General features: G+C 38.9%; 1 protein-coding gene across 1 annotated transcript; it reads left to right on the top strand.

Moving 5' to 3' along the window:
- Positions 1-12305: 12305 nt before the first annotated feature.
- Positions 12306-15694, top strand: LOC308087578 (uncharacterized protein). Its single transcript, XM_080431536.1, has one exon. The coding sequence runs from the start codon at positions 12312-12314 to the stop codon at positions 14316-14318; it is 2007 nt and encodes a 668-aa protein (XP_080287662.1). The 5' UTR covers positions 12306-12311; the 3' UTR covers positions 14319-15694.
- The last annotated feature ends 2312 nt before the right edge of the window (positions 15695-18006 follow it).

Here is an 18006-nt window from a genome sequence, read left to right on the forward strand (position 1 = left end):
TTCGACCAGGTGGGCGTGGTTTTGGGGCATAGATTCTATGAGGTTAAGTTTGGGGTTAGGCATATGACCACGCCCACCTGGGCGAAACACCAAAGACAGAGGGAGTCCCCATCCCTCCTTCCCTGCTACCTTCCCCCCTGACCCCGCCTCTTGCTGGCTAAAAAGAACAGATCTACAAACTAGCAACGCGTCGTTTTTTGGCCCAGCTGACAGCTGTGATACAGCTGTTATACTACGGAGAGCCAGGCTGGTCACTTGGTAAACGAACCTGTGGTGTGGTCACTAAGTACTGGGGTGTTTCACACTTTACTGTGTGTGTCACGGACCCCCGAACTTGACTTTCATTAGATTAGGCTACTTAATCCAATCCATTTACTTTTACCACCGCGATGTAAAATTGGCTATTTTGTCCAAAATGTAAAAAAAAAAATAGGCTATATATTATATATTTGATAAATGGTCTTAGTAATGTAACGTATACATGATGTGAACTAGCTCCATAAAGAACCTCTCACTCCAGCTGTATAGCGGAGTGAGAGGTTCTTTATGGAGCTAGATGTGAACATGCACGGTACATCATTATTATCAGACTTAATTTTATCCTTCAACTTGTTTATGCCCCCCATTTTTTGTTTGTTTTAGCAATTTGTAGCAATTGTAGAAATATTAGACCTTACCGAGGTGCCCACCTATCCTGTTACGCATCCCTTGGTAAACCTGCATTTCGCTGGTTTCAAACTTTACTATGTCATGGACCCCCGAACTTGACTTTCATTAGGCTAATTAGGCTACTGTACTGAATCAAATCCAGTTAAAGTATTCCCTGATATAGGAAAACATTGGTTTAAATTAAATTATCTATTCTAAATGTCATAATTGCACAAGAGACCATAGACACTGACAGTGAGTGGGGATATAATATTTGATAGAAGAGGCATTCGGACATTTGGTTTGTTATTGTAATAATGTCAAGTGATCCTACTAGGAAAACCACTGGATTAGATGAAAAATGGTTCATGATAGTTAGTGGGGCATTTTCCCTCTTTTTAAATTAAAATGCATTTGTTACTTATGCATCTTCATTAACGTGACTATTACATTTTCTATTCATAGTTTTTCATTTGTATGGCTATCCCGCTCACACACAGAAATACGGGATACACTGTCTTAATATCAATGGGACACACATGCACAATGTGACGTGACAGGCCAGTCCTGACAGTATTTATTTAGCCTACTGCATGGGCTAATTGCTCCCTCTAGCGTAAAACATTTACAAATGCAGCCATCTTCCACAGTCAGACACTCTATATCACTATCACTATATCTTTGCAGAATGTGGACGGTAGAGTAGCTAAAGCTAGACACTGGTAGAAAGTGATGAAAGTAACTAAGTACATTTACTCAAGTACTAGTGTCCTCTTGCATTTGTCCACTTTTCAATAGGCTACTTTAGAGGCTACTTCAATATTCCCCTACATTTCAGAGGCAAATAGACCTATTGCACTTTTTACTCCACTTCAGTTACTTTTTTGAAAACTTTTTAATATTATTATTACAAAACATACATTATATGTACCAATTAAGTCCCCCTTTATAATTTCCCATTAAAAAATTGCCGATCTAAAAGCTCCCAATGCATAGCATTGCAAAACTTTGTGAGCTTGTAGATGTGCTTTTTGGGCGGTGAAACCGCCCCTATATGTGAGGTTTGGATATTTGCACCCCCAATCCTGCGCTGTGATTGGCCACCAGTGTACCCCCCTAACCCTGCACCGTGATTGGCCAATCACAGTCTATTCAGGACTGTGATTGGCAAGTGAAACATGCCACATGTGCATAGCCCTATAAATAGGACTATGCACTTAAAAAAAACACATTTATGTTTTTTTTAAGTGAATCACACATTGTGGGTGGAAAGCAAGCCCCCAGAGTTGCTGAGAAACATTGAAGCTGCCACCCCAGTGGCCAAAGCTGGAACTGCAGGCGGGGAGAAATACATGCACGCGCAAAACATACTGACAGATATTTATATTTATACATATAAATATGTAAACATATTATACATACATACATATGCATTTACATATAAATATGCATCTCGAGTGTATTTAATAAATATCTCGCGTTCAATCCTTGACACACGGGCTGCCGTAGAACGCAAAAAGGACACTAGTGCGCATGCTCATAACTCTATGGGGATACAAAATCGAACCAATAATTCTACTTCCGGCAGGTTTCCGGGTGCTTCAAAACGCCACTGAGCACATTCATTGAAATGATAGCTGGGGGCGGGGCAATCCGCCCTCTAGTTATATTATACCTCTATGGTGGAAAGGGTATAAAAAAAACACATTCTTTTAAGTGAGCTTCCATCGGAATATGACTTTCATAAAGAGTGTTTCAATAAATGTATTTATTTTTTGTACATGATTGGTTGACTCCAGTCAGTATTGTGATTAGCTAGCAAGACACCGCCCACTTCACACTGGGTGTGATTTCTGGGCGGTGAAACCGCCCCTATAAGTGAGGTTTGGAAATTTGTACAATTGTCCTGCGCTGTGATTGGCCAAAAATGTACCCCGCCTAACCCTGCACCGTGATTGGCCAAACACAATCTATTCAGGACTGTGATTGGCCAGTGTCACATGACACATGTGCATAGCCCTATATAAGAAACCATAACTTTAAAAAACCCATAAATTTGTTTTTTTTAAGTTATGGTTTCGTCCATCATAAAGAGTGTTTCAATAAATGTATTTATCTTTTGTACATGATTGGTTGACTCCATTCAGTATTGTGATTAGCTAGCAAGACACATGCTGTGATTGGCTAGTGATACATATGACGAAACTAATCTAAAACCACTGTGATGTGACACTAGTATATTACTTAGATACTGTCCATTTCGTGAGAACAGTAAAGAAGAACTCAAAGATCACTATGGCTGAAATGAGAAAAGGGAAAACCGATATTGAGAAGAAAATAGAAAGTCTTCCTAGAAGTGGCCCTTTCAGATCAAAGCATATATCAGAAAAGGTTAAAGATGGAATTGTGACAAAGCACAGATCTGGCCAAGGTTACAGAAGAATTTCAGGTAAACTTAAGATTTCTAAGAACACAGTTACCAACATAATCCATAAATGTAAGAGTCGAGACTTGGTGGGAAACGTAAAGAAGAACCCAAAAAAGGAAAAGGAAAAGGATAAAATGAAAATGGTAAGATCAAAGGGTATTCCAGAAGAGCTCAAAGACAGAATTGTGGCAAAGCACAGATCTGGCCAAACTTACAAAAGAATTGCCGCTGCAGTTAAGATTTCTGAGAACACAGTAGCCAAGATAATCGGTAAATGGAAGATGTTTGAGAAAATTGAAAAAAAAAAAAAATTGAACAATCCAAAGTTCGGTGTTTACATTGATTTTATTTTAAACTGGTATCTTTGTGACACCTGTAAGAGATTTTCTTTCAACAATGTATATATATATATCGGAATATGACTTTCATAAAGAGTGTTTCAATAAATGTATTAATTTTTTGTACATGATTGGTTGACTCCATTCAGTATTGTGATTAGCTAGCAAGACACCGCCCACTTCACACAGGGTGTGATTTTTTAAATATTTTGACTAATCTTTAAATGGGACATTATACTAGCGTCATACTAAGTGTGTGAATTGAGTCCAAAGTTCGCAATTTTCGCACCAGGCTCACTGTTTTATTAATCTCACACAGTGCCTTCTTTTGGATGTGGACATCTGTCAATCAGGTCCAAACTAGCAGTATAATTAAACAGGATGCTGTCAACTTGCTTCCATTCACCTGCAATGTTAATTTTATGTCCAAAGTAATTGTATGTCTCGTGAAGGGAGTATGTAAACACTGGGGTGTGTCTGTTTTTGAATGATACCACTGGTTCCCTCCACTCCTCCTCTCATACAAAACAGCACATGTTGTGGTCTTAACCTCTAGGCCTGACCATTCTAAAAAATGATCTATCCTGGCTGGTGAGCATGTTCTTAATTGTACTCTCTTCCCTAGAGACTAATAAAATGTAATCCGTGTAGCCCTGTACTGGGTTGGGGGAGATTACACCATGGAGGGCACACTGACACATCCACTTTATCCATTGGTTAGTGGCAATTATAAAATGAACTGCGCTCCATGTACAGACAGTTTTAATACCTAGTGTATGTGTAAAGTAAACATCCTTCACTATGTCAATGAATAGTTGGGGTGGGTGTATTTCTGTGAGTTAATGTTCCAAATGCATCCCTGAAATCAAGACACACACACACACACACACACACACACACACACACACACACACACACACACACACACACACACACACACACACACACACACACACACACACACACACACACACACACACACACACACACACACACACACACACACACACAGCCTGGTGGAGATAATGAATGGATCTGACCGCTCAAAGTATTGATGTATTTATTTGTCTTCTGTTCCATGAAGTCAATCAATGGAATGGTTGCAGTCACACATTACCTACATAGCCACCATAATAATATTATGATCACACTACTAGACCCCTAATTGCTATTAGACAATTTAATCTTTATAAGCCTACCATGCCTTTAGTCCAGTGCCCTCGAAATCTTGCTTTTTTCACTTATATTTAGTGGCCAAGTGAAATTATGAATATTCCTTTAACTTGCAATTGTTCTGATAAACTGCTATGTATTCATGTTTAAAAGACAACACTGGCATCTCACAGCTTTGTTCCTGAACAGTATTGTACATAAAACATGAATACTTTTCCGGTTAATGGCTTTATTTTTAGATAATCGCACTTGTTTTAAAATGTTATCCAAAGTCACAAAAACATTACAAAATGTAACTGAATAACTGAGTCAATCATGGGCAAACATAATTTCACAGTCAGGTCATGGACCTCTGAATTAGCCTAAAATCAATAACCCATGTTAATAATTGGCCTCCCCACTCCCAACCTCCCAGCCCTCATTGACACTGCCACAATTCATACTGTAGAGCACTGAACATACAGTAGCACACAACCCCTGCCACACCCCCTCAACATGCTTCACCCTCCTCCCCTCTGGCCGCAGTGCATAAAAACTGCACCCTAACAGATTTGTGATTGTGTCTTGTCTACAGCCGTACCTATTTTGAGTGTTACAGACCAGGAAAATAAATGTCATCTGTGGAAGACAATAAAGAATTAATCAGAATCTGACTTTAGTTCGTAAATCAATGCTTTACTCCAGGGTCTGTTTTTGGCAATATAATCAAGCTTTAAAATGCATTAAAACAACACTTTGATAAATAACCACAGGATTTGTAGTGTGCAGAATTACTGTATCAAGTTTCAAGTCCCTACAAGTTGATTTTCATGCAACACTGAAATGAATGGAATCCATGCTATGCATTTGTCTGCCCAATTGAAACCAGTGTGGTTGCATCTCCACACTGTTTAGGATTCAATCATACGGTGGTGGGTCACTCCAGCAAGTCCTTGAGATCCTTTACTTCTGAAAGCTGAATGGCAAGGGGTTGAACGGTTTTGGGATGAGAGATGTGTAGCTGTCAACTGGCTCCGGAGATGTCGTGAAGAATAATGGAGCAGCGGCCAAGAACATTTACGAGGGGCCACGAGCCAAACTCAGCCAAGTGCCAGGCAGACACCCCATTTCCCCTAGAGTCCATCTCTGTAAGGGACGTGTCACAACATATGGGAAACATTCATTCATTCATTCATTCATTCATTCATTCATTCCCTAGATCCATTACTCAGACAGAGATGTGACATGTGATTTCCTTGATGCACTAACATACACTGCAGTAGGACTCAACATGGGGTTGGGTGGTGGAGCTCGCCTCTGTGATTGATGGATGATCTGACAGCTCCAAATCAAAGCTGCAGACAAGACTGAGAACCCTGTCTCGGGCTAAGGACTCAGGGATAGAATCAATCCACTTTGCTCCTTCTTCCCCCGTCTAAGACGCTCCCTTGGACCTATTTAAGGAACTAATTAATGTAAACGAAATGCAGTCACGTGTGCCACAAGTGCCAAGAACATCTGACTGTGGCTTCTCATAAATAACTGGCTGATTGAATACCCTCATGCTTCATGTGACCCCCACCCCCCCTGTCACCATGATGTAGGGTTACTGGCCCCCGATGCAACATCAGAATCGTCATATTTCACAAAGACACAACATGGTCGACTAAAATAGGTGGCCTATTGACAATGGTGACTGACTATTGATTAAGTGTGCCAGAGGGCTGGTCAGCCCCTCCTGCCTCAACTCCTCCCAGTTGCCCTGAGGGGATATAAATGTCTCACCGTGAAGGACCCAAAGGCAGTGGATCGCTTACCTTGCTTGAGGGAAAGTTCATCGAGAAGCACTTGTTCAGACCACAACTTGTAGTGCCATGGATAGGTTTACATCTGTGAATTGCTGCTTAGGACTCCTGGGCTTGTTGCTGCTGCAGGGAGCGCTCATCACAGAGGGGAGGAGCATATTCAACTCTGGTGGGTACAGTACATGTACAAGTATGACGAGGTTTGATTTGACTTACCATAATGACAAAATGTCTTTGTATAATTGCTGAGGGTGCTCGAGGGCACTGATGGACTTAAAGGGATAGTTCACACAAAAAAATACTTTTTTCCTATCGATTAGTCAAGAGACTTGAATTCATGGATATTTTTTTTGTTTTTGTCGCATTCCTAAACCAATAATTTGATGACCAGCGGACCGGTAGGCAGCGGTTCCGGTATATAGGAGACACAAAGGAGACTCTTTGTGTCTCCTACCGGAACCGCTGCCGGTCATCAAATTATTGGCTTAGGAATGGGACAAAAACAAAAAAAAATCCATTCATTCAAGTCTCCATGGGGTGACTAATCGATAGAAAAAATGTCATTTTGGGGGTGAACTATCCCTTTAAAACCACTGGTAAACCGTTCGTTCCTGTGTTCATGAGTTTTGAGAGTGTAAACATTTTATTGTAGTTAAAAGTTCACAATTTTGATAAAAAAACTGGCTGAGAGAAAACACCTATTTGGGTAAATACTTGATTTGTTTGCTGTAAAATATAGTTTTAAATGTATTTATTCTCCATTTGCAGGAAACCACATTTTAAATCTGAAAGATGACACAGGCACAGAGAGCAAAATTCTAGCGCTGTTATTACATAGAGGCTTTGCCCCTCACCAGAGGAATGACGCTCTGGGTAAGATATCATGAAATAGAAAGAGTGAAAGTGATGAAATGACACATACTCTGGACAGATGGTAGCTGTTTTTCTTCTCCGCAGGTCTTGAGCTGTCCAATAAAATAGCGGAGTTAGAAGAGGTAAGGCTATTCTACCTTACCTTAGACCCCTGAATGTCATTTCTTTTGACCTATTCAATTAACGTGTAGTTGCTGATTATACTGAGAGGGAAGGGAACAAAGTCTTACTTCACTATTCATTATATGCATAGCCTTTCATAGTAATTAGGACTGGAATGTGGGCATCATGATTAATTTCCGTTTCCCTCCTCAACATCCATTATTATAGAATATATTAGTGATAGTGGGCACTGGATTATCACTAGACCACTACAGCACACACAGACTCACACGCAGGCGTGCACGCACGAACGCACGAACGCATGCACAGGTGGGATTTCATTATTACTTCAGGGCTATTTACTTGTTTGTTACATATCTTCAAAGCATCTTTATATATTTTTTCGGCTACAAAATTTTTGCTTGTAATATTGATTTTCTTTTGTTTTGTTCTTGTTTTTCTTGGCAATGTATTTTTCATCCTCTCTCATATTTTGCTGTCCATTCCATTTGCATGTACATTTTCTTTTTATTCATGTATTTATTGTAGTTTGTATCTTTCATACCAATGTATTTGTCATCTTCTTGTGTTTTTTCAAATGTGTACTTTTATCACTTTTGCTTCAACATACTAGCCTACTTACTGTAAGATGCAGAGAGAATTGTGATCTTTGTATTTAGCTGCAGGCTCTAAGAGAGAATCTGGAGATGGACAGTGACATCACAGCCAATGTCTTGGCAGATGACAAATCATTACCCAAAAAGAGAGGTGAACGTAAGTTTCTTCATGCATGTCTGAAATTAAGATCAATTTATTAAAAATGTCTTACATTTAAAATCTGCCAAACAGAAAGTACCTTTCCTAAAACATAATTAAAATCCTTCATGATCATCTAACCAAAGGGAGTTAACACAAATACATGACTTTTTAACAATGTTTTTGTTCTAAAAAGTACATTTCGTAATCTATCATAAAGGACAGTAAAACAGAAACTAGGTTTCATTTTCAATTTCTTCCAAGTTCCATAATGAATCAAATCTTGCTGGTAATCTTGCTGGTGTGTACACTATGTTAGCAGTACCTGAGTGTTACTGAGCACAGAATGATCTTTGACTTTTGGATAGATATGGCAATGGTATAGATATGGATAGATATGGTTCTGGGCTATAGAATCTTGATAAGACAATATGCTCTTAGTTTTGGTTTGTATTCAAAATGTCAATAGCATTTCCATTATTGTTTTGTGTCTAAATTGTATCTTCTGGTCTACAGCTTGTTTCTGGAAGTACTGTGTCTGAACTGACCCTGGAGAGAGACAGAGAGAGAGAGAGAGAGAGAGAGAGAGAGAAAAAGATGACAGTGGTCAAGTCAAGCTGCAGAATCCAACATAGCCTTAAGACTCACATGACATGACATAAAACACCACTTGTAAACCCCCACTGCATCTATTCCAGCAAGTTATGACATTATGTCAATATTGGTCATTTAATTAATTCTACATTGAGGTGTTTGCCTGGGCAGTCTAAGGACTGTTTCCTCTAGTCAAGAACATTCTTCTGTAAAACTTTGATTATTAACTGGGAATACTTGAGTTTCGGTTGTGACTTCTATACTTGACAACTGAGACAGCTACTGGAAATAATCCTTACCATATAAGACAATGTACATAGATCAAAGACCCTAATTTGGTACAGATCATGTGCTATTATGTCGCCCTCTAGTGTTTATTAAGATTTTCTTTTTGTACTTCATACCTGACAAAAAACATCACAGAACATGCAATTGCTTTGAGGAATGTACTGCCCTTTATTTTATAAAGAAAATAAAGTTACTGTGTGAATATGTAAATGGAACTTCTCATTTAATTTTTTATAAAAGTAACACTTGCTCGTTATGGTGACAGCCTGTTTTCCACGACTAAAGCTCCTAACTCCTTAAATAGCTTATATATTTAAAAATATGTAATATACACACACACACACACACACACACACACACACACACACACACACACACACACACACACACACACACACACACACACACACACACACACACACACACACACACACACACACACACACACACAGCTAGTGAACATATATAATACTATTACTCAAATGATATGTAAATGTTTATCAATAAATACATCTTGATTAAATATTATATAAGTATTATTATTATTATTATAATACACTATAATATACAAAATATTAAGTGTATTCCACTATTCCAATATGATTGTAATTACCATAACTGGTCTTACATTTTTTAAGATGCCATCAATTATGGGAAAAAGTGTTTCTGGAAGTCAGGAAACATTTCACTACAATAACACTGCCAGATAAAATACAATGACACATATATTCCGCAAACATTTTGGAAGGTTCTGTGCAAGCTGAGTCATAGTATGGGTCTTATATCACAATGGCACAGCTGTTATGACAAGGCTATCTGAATAATACAGGAGGAGGAGAATGGCTTCGGCATGTGACGTTGACATGACATGTATTCACTGCCCAAAACAGCAGCGGGAAAGAAAGTGTCCACTTTTGCTTTTAAATAAGTGACTCACTACGAACTGTGTTCTCAGTGGTGACACACTCACACTCACACACACACACACTCACACTCACACTCACACTCACACACACACACACACACACACACACACACACACACACACACACACACACACACACACATATTTTATATATCAATATACAGATGTTTATGACACCAGGCTTTACAGTACAGTATATCACAAGTAAAATCTAAAATAATTTGAAAATAATCCATTTAGAAAACAATATAGAAAATAATACATATTATAGAGAAAAATACACAGGTAAATAAACAGGAGACAAAGATGGGAAGATGCCACAGGCATCATTAAAGCTATTGGGGGCAAGGTTATTCATAGAATAAATCCAGTAAGCCTCTCTTTTGAAAAGCAAACTCTCAAAGTCAGAAACATAACTTGAAGGGGGAAAAGGGTTTCCCTATTTATTCCCATTGTCAGGTGTCTTCAATCAATCTTCAACGTGTCCAACAAACAAGAACATCATTTGTTGTATTTGTTTGTGCAGCATTTGATTCTGCTTTGCATAGCTGTGGTTTGCAAAGTTGTTCTTTGTTGACAGGCAATGAAAATGATGTCTCTGAAGCATACCGTCTGTCTGTCTGTCTGTCTGTCTGTCTGTCTATCATACATTATCATTATATCGTACATTTCTGTACTTCAAGAAAAATCTCAATGAACTAAAAGAAAATATAATAACTCCAAAAGAAAGGAAAGGAAAATTACATTATTATTTCACTATTCCATGATTCCTTCCTATTCTTTTATTACCATAACCGGTCTTACCATTTTTCAGATGAAATAAAAAAAGGGAATATTTCCTGAATGCAGGAAATACTGACAGCACTACAGCAACACTGTCAGTTAAAATACAATATAAATGACATACTGTATATTCAGTTGACAAAGCATTTTTGAAGTTTCTATAGAAGCTGAGTCATAGAATGGATCACTCTAAACAAAAGGACAGCTGTTGTGATCGGGCTATAAATCATACAGGAGGAAAACAGCAGCATGTGATATTGACATACAATGTATTCACTGCTCAAAACAGCAGCAAGTGCCCACTTTTGCTTTGAAACAAGTGACTCACCAGCTACAAAATGTGTTCTCAGGCTACATATGTGTTTTCAATAAATGTAGCACCTCATAGCAATTAGGTTTCTTGATTTCATCCTTTTTGTAATAGAAATATAAACCCATAAACCAATTTGTATGTGATTATTATTAGCGATTGATTGATTGATTTTGATTGAAATTTTTATTATGCAAAATAATGTAAAACAACACAGTTACATTTATAATACTTTTGTCTAAAAGGTCCGACCAAAAAAATCCTTGCTGACTTGTTTCTGTTGGGGTCCTTGAATTAATTTCATAGACATATATAGTAGCAACCAAACAGTTCAAAAATCAACATAAAAATACAGAGAAAAAATACCACTATGTACAAAAATGATGACACAGCATGTCTCTCTTTAGATTTTTGACAACACTAAAGAAAACAATTATTTTAAGCCCACAAATGTCAATATGAGCATCTGTGTTTGATCTTCATGTCACAAAGGCAGCTTTCTTTCCCCTGCTCTGCAGAACTGTCTGCACAGAATGAGCTTTTGTACAACTTGAACTGAACTGCTGACTTCAAATATCAGATATCTAAGGTTGACGTTGTTTGCATTGTCCTGTCAATGTCTGTCTTTCGTATTGCTATTGTGTACGTTTCATGTAGCACCGTAACCAAAGCCAATTCCTGGTAACAAAGTTACATGTTGTGAAGAGAATAATGTACACTATCACAGTGTATTGTTGCATGACCAAGAGAGCCTTCCACAAAACCTCATGAATGTCTGACTACAACCATGGGTATTATCTCACTAAGACCAGATCAAACCACAGACCTCAGGCTGGAGCAGAGACCCGCATTGTGTGGACTAAGCACTAAGATAAGTAAAAGGAAATGATGCGTGCATCCTCTGTGCCACTCATATTGTCGTAGAGAAAGACATAACAATATCATACAAAGCAGCCAGTGATGGATCCGTACTCAAGAGGCAAGTAGAATGTTTTGTTTCTATTCCAAATAATTAGCTAACGATTTGGACTTTGTTTTTTGCACTTTATGCATCCCAAGTTCATATCGCAATAGTGTGTAGGCTATGTTAGCAGAAAGAAATCTCAGTTTGAAATCAATGTTATGTTAAGTTATGAGACAATATTAACTGGACAATATCAAGGACGTTTGATTTTTGTATTAAATGTATTTATTGATTCCACAAAAAGACAGCAACCAAATCAAATGACATTCGTATGGGCAAGGGAAACATCAAAACAAACAACTTGTGTGATTAAATATTTGTATCCGTTTTGATTCAACAGGGACCATGTGGCTGGTACTCCTCCTTTCTACACTGCCATATCTGACTTGTAGCAAGGTCTGTCCCAGTAGCTGCAGGTGTACTCCAGCTGGTGCTGTCCTGTGTGTTGGTTCCAGCGTCACAGATGTACCCAAACCAATGGATGTCCACACATACTTATTGTTTCTCAATGGCACAAACATGAACGTCATAAATGAGGAGAGTCTATCAAACCTGGACCTCATGTTGCGTTTTGGCCTAACCCACAGCCACCTACACACAATCCACCCTCAAGCCTTCCATGTTGCTTCACAGCTCAAGTCTGTCAAGCTGTCCTCCAATGATCTCTCCAGCCTTCCTGCTCGGGTGTTCAGCCCATTAGTCGTACTGCAGCAGCTCCATTTAGATGGGAATCAATTAGAGACCATTTCACCAGTGATGTTTGAAGGAATTGAGGGTTTGTTGGATCTAGACCTCAACAGCAACAGAATCACAAGCCTGGCCCCAGATGTTTTCAACAGCCTGACTAACCTCACTTTTCTGAACCTTGGTAGAAATTTCATGAGGACGCTCCCGCCCACCATCTTTCACGCCTTGACTCGTCTTGAGAAACTCATGCTCTACCACAACCAGTTGGAGGTACTGGAAGCTGGGGCTTTTGATGAACTTGCTAACCTTGAGGAACTCAAAATCCACAATAATCACATCACCAGCCTTCCAGCCGAGCTGTTCTGGTCCCTGGGAAATCTCAAGATCCTTACTCTGTCCTCCAACCAGTTTACCGGCGTCCCAGAGAAGAGTTTTTACAACATGCCCAAGCTAAGTAAGCTCACCCTTTACCAAAACCCACTATTATCTCTCCCAGATGAGCTGATGGGTTACATGCCTGACATGGAAGAATTCTATCTTTTTTTCACCAACCTCACCACTGTTCCTGGCAATCTGTTTGCAAACATGACGGGGCTGTTGAGGCTCAACTTCCATCTCAATAACAAGTTAAGAGAATTGCCTTTAGGCCTGTTCTGCTGCCTTCCAAAACTTCAAAAGCTCTCCCTGAAGTCCAATGACCTCCAGAACCTACACCCAGACCTGTTCTCCAAACTGACCACATTGCCAACATTGTTATTGCAAGACAATAAGCTCCAGTTTCTAAATGAAAACATCTTCAAGTACCTCAGAGGATTGTCTACCCTGGACCTGAAGCGCAACAATCTCAGGACTCTTCCAGGGAACATTTTCTCTTCAAATGTAGGATTGCAGGCTCTTACACTGAGTGGCAACCCGTGGGACTGTACCTGTAGCATCAGAGGTATTGCAGGATGGATAAGGCGCAATCAAAGAGTGGTTCAGGATGAAGATAATGTACTCTGTCTTAGTCCAATTTACTACATGCTTCGCACACTTGGATCTCTTAATGATGAGGAATTTCTTAAGTGTGAAGCTACAACAATCACAAGTTTCAAAACGACATACTTTCCTTCAACATATCACACATCGAGTCACACTGATCCACCACCTACCACCCCTGCTGCTTCCACACTGAAAAAAGCAACAACAGCAGAATATGTTTCAGCCACTAAACCAACATTGTCAACCACCTCAACACCACCACCAACCACGAGGTCAAAGGTCACCAAAGCAACGCCATCAACATCTCCAACTCTCGGGAATCTACATACTAGTGTACCTGAGTTGCTTATCCCTGATGATACTGAGATCATTACTGACAAGTATCCCACTCACTTCTTGGCCCATCCTTTCAATGACAAACTGGTGGTTGAGCAGGGGCCTGCGTATGTACATAATAACCGTCACCGGGGCTGGGTGTATGTGTGGACTCTGCCTTCAGATGAAGCCTTGACTGGGTTTCTCATGGTTTGCCATGTCCTTCTGTTAGCATTAGGCGTGTTTCTCATTCTTGCAACCACATATGCCATGTATCGCCTTCACAAGGCCATACGGGTGCTTGGGACACAGAATGCACAAAGGAAACCCCATGTTGATATCGGGCCGGATGCAGAAAAGTCAAGATAAACTGTAGACTGGAATCCAATGTACAGTAGACTCTTTTTTCCTGTTTTCCGTTTGAAGATTGCTTCATTTTATTTTATTTTATTTTCTATTATATTGCAAAAAATGTTTTGGAATTTTACTCTGATGTACATAGAAGTAGAATTTTGAATCAAGCTTATGTAGCCCATCACAAACAATACAGTAGCTATTTGCTTCCCTCTAGGGTTTAGTTTTCAACTGCAAGAAGAGTTCACCAGAAATGGAAATACTTAACATTTATGATACAGCCTAATTCCTATATAGTTTTCCATTGTACAATAATGTGTTCTTTTCTGTATTCTACATGCAAAAATTCTGTAGAAGAATTAAAGTGGCACTATGTAACTTTTTTAATGAATAAAATGTAATTTATCCAATCTGTATGGTAGAGTATGTTAATACAATATAACTTATACAATTGGGTGGTTGTATTTTGTCTCCCTGCTCTTCTATTGAGACATTTAGATCGTGTCAAAGGTCATGTCTCACCTAGCAGGAACTGACATGAATTTTGACCTGATGGTCAAGATTTAATTCCCCTGGGCAAGCAGGCAGGTTCTATTAGCTCAAAGGTAAAAATGACAGGACTTGCGCTGGAAACCGGGTTCAAATCTGGGGCACAAAGGGAAAGTTACATAGTGCAGCTTTAAGTGAACTGAAATAGCCTACTACAGCATGTGCTACAGTAAAAGCCTGATTTATACTTCCAAAAATAGCCGTAGATCTGCTATTTTAGGCACATTTGTTGGTGTGTAGCCTACATTCAGTACGTTTAGTAGGTGTTTCTCTTGTAGTAGTTCAGTCAGTCACACAGAGAGAATCCTGTATCGTTCTGCAGCTAGCAAGCAGAGAGTCCTGAAATGGCCCTGCACGCCCCTGTGATGTCATCATCATGTTATGATGATATCGTCAATCATCATGTTGTGAAGACATCGAACCACTCAACATTGCCAAAACAAAGGAGATGGTGGTGGATTTTAGGAGGAAGGGGGCTCCCCCCTGTCTCCTGTGTCCATCGAGGGAGAGGATGTGGAGGTGGTCTAGAGCTACAAATATCTGGGCGTGCAATTGGACAAGTTGGACAACAAACTGGACTGGACTGGGAACACAGATGTGTTTTACTTCCTGAGGAGGCTCAGCTCCTTTGGTGTGTGTCCGTTTTGTCAACGGGGGGGGGAGGTTGCACATGAACTCTGCAGCCGCACCGAGGCCACTGCTGGAAAGCATCCCAGCCAAAACATTAACGTAACTCATAATTGGGCCGCGCGACCCGGAAATGACCGTAATAATCCTAAAACGGGAGCAAAAATATTTTGGCAAATGGCCAGTCCGCCCAATTTGTCTGTCATTTTTTTAATATTGTAGGTTGACAATGCCTAGATGCCTATTTTAGATGTTTTTTTTTATTAATGTGTTTTTATTGATGTCTCTATGAGAGTTGCTGTAACACCTTAATTTCCCCTCGGGGATGAATAAAGTACCTACCTACCTACCTACCTACCTACCTACCTAAAGTAACTAGTAACTAAAGTTGTCTCACCAGCTACAAAATGTGGCTACATAGCCTATGTTTTCAATAAATGTAGCACCTCAAGAATTCCTCAATTAATGATACTCTAATCAACAGACACCTTCCAATGTCTTCATAACAAATATAGACCCAATTTGTTTATTATTAGTGATGACACAGCATGTCTTTCTTTTGATTTTCTTTTATAATAATATATAATATTTTTGACAACACTAAAGAAAACAATTATTTTAAGCCCACAAATGTCAATATATGTGGGCAATATTTGTGGGACTCCACTACAAAGTAATTGTAGTGGAGTAAAATTATAATATTTGCCTCTGAGATGTAGTGGAGTAGAAGTAAAAGTACTGAACATTGGAAATACTCCAGTAAAGTAAAAATACCTCAACATTTTACTTAAGTACAGTACTTAAGTAAATGTACTTTCCACTACTGGCCATCATCATCATCATGTTATGTTGACATCGCCTCTGGCTATGCCATCAATATTCATCACTGAAAACGTTCTCACACATTTTTCAATTTGCTACCTCTACAGGAGTTCTATGAGGCCTCTTTTGATAATCCGATTCTATGTATTGCTGTCGGGCAGAAACCTTGTATCTTCTTATTTCAACAACTTTTAGTTTTTGCTATTTTAGACACATTTTGTGTGTCGGTGGGTTTTATGATATTGAACCAATGAAAAGTATTAACAAGAGCTTGTGACTCAATAATAACTATGGATCCATTGGAACGCTTGGTCTTTTTCCATTTCCAGTTTTGGCTACAATGCTTCCACCCAACAGATTTTAGAAAGACTAAAAGTCCTTTAAATTGATTTCTGTCAGTGCAACTTGACAATCATGTTGTCCTTCTTTCGCCAGTGACCGTTTACCATGTAAAAATCCAATCACTGTGTGCTGTAGAAAATAATTATTCACTGAAGTTTGTCTTGGCACCAAACAATTTCAGAAAACTAAAGACAGTAAAATCTGAAGTCTTTATCTATCTCAGAAAGTGTACAAAATGTACCCCTAATGGTCTAGAGTTAGGCGGCCTGATGAAGACTTTGGATTTTGCTGTGTCTATATCGCCCTCTGCTGTCCCTTGAGTAAGGTCTGAAAGATGGAAATTAGTCATACTTCACTTGCTCTTATATAAGCTGTGAAGTGTGTGCATCCTGAGTGTCCTTTCCCCACATTAATTATGACCCAAAATAGTCTTATAGAGGAATTAGATCACCCTCCATCTTCAACAACCTTCAACAAAACAGGATGCCAGAGTTCAGGAATATGTATTATTCGGAACGATTCATAATCCCCTGTATTTTCACATTCACAAAGACAATGATGGGCACATACTGTATTTGGAATTTCCCTTCTTGGAGTTGTTTCAAGTCACAGTAACATCAGTATAACAGTGTTTGGATCATTCAAAGCCGAAATTAGTAAAGTGCTTTACACAATAATAAATAAAAGAAACAACAAACTTACAAAGCGAGACAATTGTGACAATTCAACAGCATAATACAAACAAGAATTAGACAAAGTGAATCTAGCTATAGAGAAAAAGTACATTTTGAAAAATAAAAGGTTTACAGAAAAGCCAGTCCAAAAGAGTGGATTCTAGATACTCAATTATCTCACATGTGCTGTTCTGGAAGAATGTTCCATAGTTTAGGGGCCCTGACAGTAAATGCTTAATCCCGACATTTTCATGCAGGTCCCGGGTTACAAAAAGACTCTGAAAGAATTAAAACAAATTAAAAGATCAGAAGGTCACGTTATATATATTTTATACACTGTAAAATCCTAAGTTTTACTGTAGGCCTGTATTTGGCGTACAGTAAAACTCTGTGTTCACATATTCTCTAGTTAAACTAAGGATACATTTTATATCATTCCAAGTAGTACTAGTATGCATCTGCATTTCAGGCTTTAGACTGTACATATACCTACTGTAGGTACAATGAACACCCTGTATAACTCTAGCGTTTCAAGGAGCTAAACAGTGTATACTCAATTTTATATATTCTTTTTTATTGCATTATGAGTCATATGAGTTGAGTAGTTTTTCTTTCCCTTATCATGAACAGTAACTGTTACTGTAAAAAGCATTTCACTGCAAGCATCAGCCTATACCTATAGCTAATAA

The sequence above is a fragment of the Gymnoscopelus braueri genome (genome assembly GCF_963280865.1).
Source record: "Gymnoscopelus braueri genome assembly, chromosome: 6".
Classification (NCBI taxonomy): Eukaryota; Metazoa; Chordata; class Actinopteri; order Myctophiformes; family Myctophidae; genus Gymnoscopelus; species Gymnoscopelus braueri.

Excerpts from the sequence above, each read along its gene's own strand:
- LOC308087578 (XM_080431536.1), top strand. The coding sequence starts at position 12,312 with ATGTGGCTGGTACTCCTCCTTTCTACACTGCCATATCTGACTTGTAGC.